This window comes from Stegostoma tigrinum, chromosome 13 (assembly GCF_030684315.1).
Source record: "Stegostoma tigrinum isolate sSteTig4 chromosome 13, sSteTig4.hap1, whole genome shotgun sequence".
NCBI lineage: Eukaryota > Metazoa > Chordata > Chondrichthyes > Orectolobiformes > Stegostomatidae > Stegostoma > Stegostoma tigrinum.
Window position 1 is genome coordinate 55,135,153 of NC_081366.1, and position 7,284 is coordinate 55,142,436.

The window sequence follows — 7,284 nt, forward strand, 5'->3', positions numbered from 1 at the left end:
TGTAAACCTTGATTGTATTGCTTCCACTACATTCTCAGTTACTGAATTCTAGATTGTGACCACTGCTGCAGAAAAGTGTTGTTCTTTGAAGTTTCATTTGTCTTTAAATCGGTGCCATATGTTTCTTGATTATTCTACAGACAGGAACCATTCTCCTGTTGGATTCTGAGTTTGAATATTTATTTTAAATGTCCTCACTACCTTCTCTTCTCTGAAATGAACAGATCAAGCTTCTTTTACTTATCTATATAACTGAAGCCCTGCACCTTAGGAGCCATTCTCGTAAGTGTTTTCTGCATTCTCTGTAATGTCTTCATATTCTTCCAAAAGTGTGGTACCAGAACTTCGGGCACAATACTCAAATTCAAGTGCCTTAGTGTGCTGTAACTTCCTTATATTTGCTCTGTAGACCCTTGTTTATAAAACTCAGGGTCTGGTAGATCTTTTAACCACTTATACAACATGCCTTACCAACATCAATTAATAATTAATGTTATATATGGTCCCACCTCCCTCTGTTCTATCTATTTGTGCACCACATTTGAATTGTATGCTTTATTTTGTCTTGGCTCTTCTTGTTCTTCCTACCAAAAGGAATCACTTCAGAGCTCTCTGCGTTAAATTTTATTGGCTACATGTCAGCCCATTCCACCAGCTTATCAATTACCTCATTATCTATCACTATTCTTCTCACAGTTCACAATACTTCCAAGTTTTGTATCCTTTGTAAATTTTGCAATAGTGCCCTCTACAGTCAAGTCTAGATCGTGGATATCAATCAAGCAAAAGAATGGCCTTAGTGCCTAGCCTCAGGAAACCACAATGTATACCTTCCTCCAATCCTTAAGACATCTGTTCTCCGTCCTTTAATTTCTTGTCTTTCAGCCAACTTTGTGTGTAGTTACACAAGGAGGAAAATACTGACAATTTAGGTGGCTGACGTGATGTGAGCAGTTCACACTGAATAGATCAAGATAGAGAAAGACTGACCCACAGACTGGCACACATGGAGGGAGAGTACTGGAAATGGGTAAAGGCATTGACTGAGTGTGGGAGAACTCCTGACTAAAAAAAACTGCACGTAGAGGAAAAACCAATGGAAGATGAGATGGAAATCCATTGAGCTGGGCTTAAGGTGACAAAACTGTGGAGGATTTTGGTTTTACTCTCACTTTTCTATTTGTAGTATTTGGATGGCAGATCTTCACATGTAGTCATTCACATCTTCTCTAGAACTGCATTGTTTCTCTACTCATCTATTGACCACTCTGTTAGTGCTGCACCACTAACACTTCTGCCATTTAATCCCTTTGGTTGTTTTTTCCCTGTTTCTACCCTACCCATTTCACTTGCTTAAAATAATTTCCATTTTATATGTGTTCCCCATTCTGGTGAAAGACCATCAATCTCCCTTCAGAGCTGCCTCAAGACCTGCTGACCATTTGCAACAGTTATTGATTTTATTTCATATCCACAAGACATTTTCTGATAAGCTGACAATGTAAAAACTGGAGATAATGGGAACTGCAGATGCTGGAGAATCCAAGATAACAAAGTGTGTAGCTGGATGAACACAGCAGGCCAAGCAGCATCTCAGGAGCACAATAATAAAACTGGAGTCAGGTTTGCTTCATTCTGCGAGAGACACTAACACTGGGTGTATTTACATCATAATTTTGCTTACTGCTTTACCCTGATCTTAAATTGCATTGCAAATCCCGCTGAGGATTTCATGTTAGAGTTATTGCAGACATAAGTCTCACGAAGCTTTGGTTTGATATGCAACAAATGCCAAAGGCATCTGTCAATATCATAATGCCATTTTAAACCTATCAGTTGATACATAAAACACTGACACTATGGTTATTCCAGCCAGTTAAGCATTCACTTTTTAAATATTGGGAGAATCCATCATTAGGAATCATGGTTGTGATAACAAAGGATAACTCCAAAAAAATTAAATGGAAATTTCTATGTTTAGAAAGTTAGAATGTGGAACAAATAGACTGATGTAGGGGAATAGTGCAAATACACCTTTGGGGACAGCTAGATGAAGCCATGATGGAGAAAGGAACGGATTGTTATACTGACGAAGTCATAAGAGGTATGGGCGGAGGAAGCATTGGTGGAGTACAAACGCTGACTTCGTCCAGTTGGAATTAATGGGCTGTTTTCGTTCTTGGAACGACTGAAGTCTACATGATCAGCTCAGTCCTATACACTATTATTTGAACGACAGAATTCTTGACGCAGTTAGGTTGCAAAGTGGGGCCGACCTGCAGCAATTTGCCTGAGACGGGTAGCTATAATTTACATGGAGCCTCTGCCTTTTGCAGACGCTTAAGACACTTAATTCTCCAATACTCCTCTGGCTTTTGTGGTACATTTAACATTTACATTCTCATCTGTTGGTTTCAATCGCACGTGCTATGACATCTCTCTCGAATATGCATACGTTCTAGGGTTGCATCAAAAGAATTTTACATCTGGCATTTGGGAAGAACCTATCCTAATGCAAAGATTTTATTTCTAACTTCGTTTTCGGTGGGCATTCAATCATCACAATTCAATCCAATTAATTTCAAAAGCAAAACAAAAGCATTCAATCTTCATTCTGAACGCTCAGCACAGTCGACAATTGAAAACACACATTCTATATTGCTGAATGTCGATTTAGCATTTCCTGTGAAAACGTGTCACGTCACGGTGGTCAATGCATGCAGAGGTACCCAGTTTTGTTTTCGGTGCTCACTTACTTGTAATAACACACTTCTAAATAGGCTGTAATTGGGTTTGAAATATTTAACTTGTACTAACAAAAGCGGAACAAATTTATTCGTACGCCAACAAGTCAGCTAACCAAATACAAAAAAACCCATTGCTTTTCCTATCTGGTTAGAACCGGCCGACATAAGACTGTTAGGGCAGAGTTCACGAAAAGCGACATCATACTGGGTCCATGGTTTTATATCCTGTATGATATTTCAAATTAAGTACGGCACTAGTATGGTTAAAAGTGTGTGTGTTTTATAACCAGACGGTTAAAAATAAACTAAACGTTTAAATGAACTTGCCTGGGGATTTGAAAGCAGCGTTGCGTTTTAATACTTAATCTATCGAGTTTTAATGAAATAGGAGAGATAAAATGGAAACACGTTGATTTTATTCCAATATCATTCAGATACGTTAACTGTATACTTCCTTATTATTACATATTCTTATAACCCACGCGCAAAATGAAATAAATGAAAAAATGAGATTGCACACATTTTACTGTACACGTTTACTGAAGTGATTTGCACTCTCAACTGCTTACAAGTTGTTCATTTTAAAAGATTCTAAGTAACGTCGTCATAATTCGCACAATGTCATAAAATAAAGAGATTAGAGTAAGTGGGCAGTGTTAGTGCATGACTTCAAGGTGCGGTTGTTCTACTTGGTCTGTAACTACCGAATTCTGAGCTTGAGCTACTAACATTCTGTTTTTCTGTTCAATGTGGTGTCACCAAAACTGCCGATACACGTGTGCCCTTCAGACCTACATGAGCCACCCACCCTTTATCATATTAACACTGCACTACGGAAGACAGGCTCAAATACAAGGCAACTTTAAAACACGAAATCCGAAAGTTGTATGAAAAAAAGACATTAAAATGACAGATGTATTTGCCCGAGTCTTTTAACGACCGACATTAGTCCTTTTACATCATTCGCGATGTTGTCGTCAGTCACATTATTTGGTTCAGACGGGGGCAGTAAAGACTACTATGTGTAAGAACATTTGGGGATCAAATAAAGGTGAGGTCTTCATTAAGTGGTCTGGAACACTAAAGTAAGAGCCCCGAAAGTATATTAAATTATAATTTCACATCTTCTTTGTTCATTCCTTGGTTCGAAGATGCAATTATACTTTCTTTTTATTAACATGAATGCTAAATTAACAGTCTTTGACTGTATCACTGAGTTGTCCATTAAAAAAGAAAATTGTGACCCATGTACCGGGGGTAGAAACTTTCTCGCATTTTCTCGCCTTTTAACAACAGATGATCTGTGCCAGCAACCATTCAGTGAGAATATTGCCCTGTGCTTAATCAGTGTCACCGCTAACATTACCAGGCTCTGATCCCATGCAATGTGGAAACCCCAGTGTTCTGGTGGATTTGAGTCTGTACCGCAGTGTTCAGCTCATTGACGGTGAAGTTCATGTTCATAAAGCTGCCAGCCGCCGTCGAGGGGGGCATGGCTTGAACACTGGGATAATTACAGTCATAGTTGGCAGTGGAGGCTGCACCACTGTAGTTGGTATAGTTTGCATAAGTGCCGTAAGCGTAAGGGCTGAGGTGCATGTTATACGGTGAGTGATAAGATGAAGACTCTCCCAGACACGGCTTCCCGTCTCGAACGAGAACTGGTACTGCGATTCTTCTGGGAGGCGGGAGGCCAACCATCTCCAGAGATTTATCTTGGCGTTGCCTTTTACATTTGTATCTGCGATTTTGGAACCAGATTTTGACCTGGGTGGAGGTGAGCTTCAGTATGTTTGCTAAATGGTCCCTCTCGGGTGCGGAAAGGTACTTCTGCTGTTTAAACCGCCTCTCGAGTTCGTAGACCTGAGCCTGGGAGAAAAGCACTCTTGGCTTCCTTCTCCTTCGACGGGGCCGCTCGGCTTCATCAGTTTTCTCTCCTTCCTTCTCCGTGTTCACTCCAATCAATCGGCATTCTAAATTGCAAAACCAGACCGTTAGTGCGAAGCAAACCTTTATTCCCCGCACCTTTCTGCTAAACCCGTTTCTAACGTTGAATCAGATTTCTCAAAAGTCCAAAGCAACAGTACAAAGCCTGATCGATATATTGATATCTGTACCAGGTTTATAGAACAATTAGCCTGACGGTATAATCGACGTACATCTCAATGGAAGGCCGGACAGTCCAACACTTGGAGATGCAGGATTTCAACTTTAACTTGAGACAATGCAGGTTAAATCGTTAACACAAGATCAGAGGAAAGCACTTGACAAGGTCAACACCAGCGCGTTGAAAAATGACAGGATATGGAACACGTTAAATTGAGCGATTTCTTCCATATGAGTTACTGAAATTCTGTGTAAAATATTCTCTACATATCAAGGTCATTGTTTAAATATAAATGCCGTACCACAACAATAAGTGAATAGACTTAGAGGGTGATATGAAATGAATCACAGTGAGTAGAGGATTGTAATTTGTCGTTTACAAAAATAGTGTTTTGAGGAGCTCTTAAAGTAAGTATTTGGGCCGCTTTGGGAAATATATAAAAACGAACTCTTTTAAAATCTCTCTCCATCCCAATGGAAAGTGTATTGGAAAGATATATCAACAAACATAACTACAATATATTTTTGAAGAAAAGGCGGATCTATTCTGTGTCAGATTGAGAAGTTGAATGTTAACATAATGAACTCGGGAACCCGTCAAACGTTATTCACAGAAAACCGTGAGATACAGAATCAGGCATTGAAAGCTTAAATCAAAATAACGTAATAAATCCAATTCTGGAGAGGTAAGTGTTACCTTGGGAACAAATATTAATTGAGTGAAATCCAGGTTAAAAAAAAGTGAGCTGATCCGTTAATTTGGCAAGAAATTGATGCTGAACCAGAAATTCGGGGAAGAACAACTCAAGGCTTTTAAAATAAATCATTTTGCCCTCGAATGTCTATTCCACCATACTTTAAATCTGCAAATAATATAGAAACTAGAGCCAAAGTAGGAACAAGCCTCTGAATAATAATTCAAAACATGGAATTCAAAATGCTTACATTGTTTACATTGATCATTATTTGGTTCTGTGTTTTCGATTTATTTAGTCCATAACAATACATCATTGAGTTATCTGAACGGCGAATGAATCGCCAATTAATATATTTTCAAAGAAAGTTTATAGATATTTAATTGAAATGAGAAGGTTTCCGGGGGGTGCTCGTGAAATAAACGTGCTGCGTTTTATGTAAAATCATTATACAGCTTTTTTTCTATTTCTGCTGTCCATTGTAAACTCATTTTAGCTCATTTCCCTGATTTAAATTGGATTAAAAAAAATTCCAGTCATTCACCCATTTTATGCAGACGCTTTATTAGTTTGGACCATAAGAACTCGTCGAGATTACCAGAGATCGGGTTATGGGCAGACATTACAAAACCAATAACTGTCGGCACTTACTAATAAATTGATTATGAAGTAACAGGAGTTCAAAAATTTGTAAAATTTACTTTTACCCTTATTTTTTCCCGTCGCTCCGTTGCTTGTTTTTGCTTCTCTGCTGTCGATTTCCAAATAATTATTTCCGAATGAACTGCTGGAATAATTGGCATGATTTTTGCAGGAATTCAGTTTAGGCAGCAGCTCATTGTATGTCGCTAGAGATTGCGTTTCACTGAAGTGCTGCTGTTTGGTCCGTGCCAGCATACAGGAAGCAGGGGAGGAAGGCGAATCGAACTCCGCCGACTCTCCAAGAGACGCCATGTCAGGATGATGCTGAAGATTTAAAATATCCTTCACTGAGAATGGTGTCGAAGTTGTCGAACCGGCAAACATATTGAAAACCAACTACTACATGCAAAGTGTCCTCAGAAGACGAGGTCTTGCAAGGGTTATAGTTAGAAGTATATTTGATCATCTGAATAAGCAAAAAACAATTATAATTAATGTTCAGTTTAGTTATTCGGTGGTGAGCCGTTCATCTCCCCTACAGTTTGACTAAAATATCTAGCTATGGGATGTGCTGGTGCAATCTGACATCAGTATTTGGAGTGGGGGAGGGGGATGAGAGGCGGTATTGGATCACTGAGACCGACGTGTTATACAAACAGCCATTGGCCTGAGGTGCTGCGCTCTGTGCACTGATAGTAAACCGTTCTCCTGATACTCCCAATATGGCCCAATGATCAATATTGTTCATACCAGCATTTCCTAAAAATTGCTCGTCCACTCAATACTTTTTATTATTTGGCAAGTTTAATTTGCACAAAAATATGCAGAAAATAATATTAAATGCATTTGAGTATTTTATTTGTCTACTTTCGGTGAGCCAGTGTGTTCTCATGAAATAACAGAGAAACTGATGCGAGAAATTACAGGACACGTTACATTGATAGAGGTCTTTCCGAGAGAACTAGACATCATATTTATAAAAATGTGTGTGAATACGTGGCTTGTGTCGCTGAGCGTGGATATTTGTGTGTCTGTGTCCCTGAGCGGGAATGTATGTGTAGATGCGTATGGTGATATCGGTGTATGTCCCTGAT

The 7,284-nt window shown here is 39.1% G+C and overlaps 1 protein-coding gene across 1 annotated transcript; it reads right to left on the bottom strand.

Annotated features, from left to right (window-relative positions):
- Nucleotides 1-3,203: 3,203 nt before the first annotated feature.
- On the bottom strand, nt 3,204-6,731 carry LOC125458387 (homeobox protein Nkx-2.5-like). Its single transcript, XM_048543638.1, has 2 exons — nt 6,256-6,731; nt 3,204-4,720 (listed from the first exon to the last, which is right to left on the bottom strand). The coding sequence occupies exons 1-2, from the start codon at nt 6,572-6,574 to the stop codon at nt 4,110-4,112; spliced, it is 930 nt and encodes a 309-aa protein (XP_048399595.1). The 5' UTR covers nt 6,575-6,731; the 3' UTR covers nt 3,204-4,109.
- Nucleotides 6,732-7,284: the final 553 nt, after the last annotated feature.

Bases quoted from the DNA above. Each gene is read 5' to 3' on its own strand.
- LOC125458387 (XM_048543638.1), bottom strand. From the start codon at position 6,574: ATGTTTGCCGGTTCGACAACTTCGACACCATTCTCAGTGAAGGATATT. The intron at 4,721-6,255 runs GTAAAAGTAAAT...TTTGCAATTTAG, and splicing joins AGCGACGGGAAAAAATAAGG to AATGCCGATTGATTGGAGTG.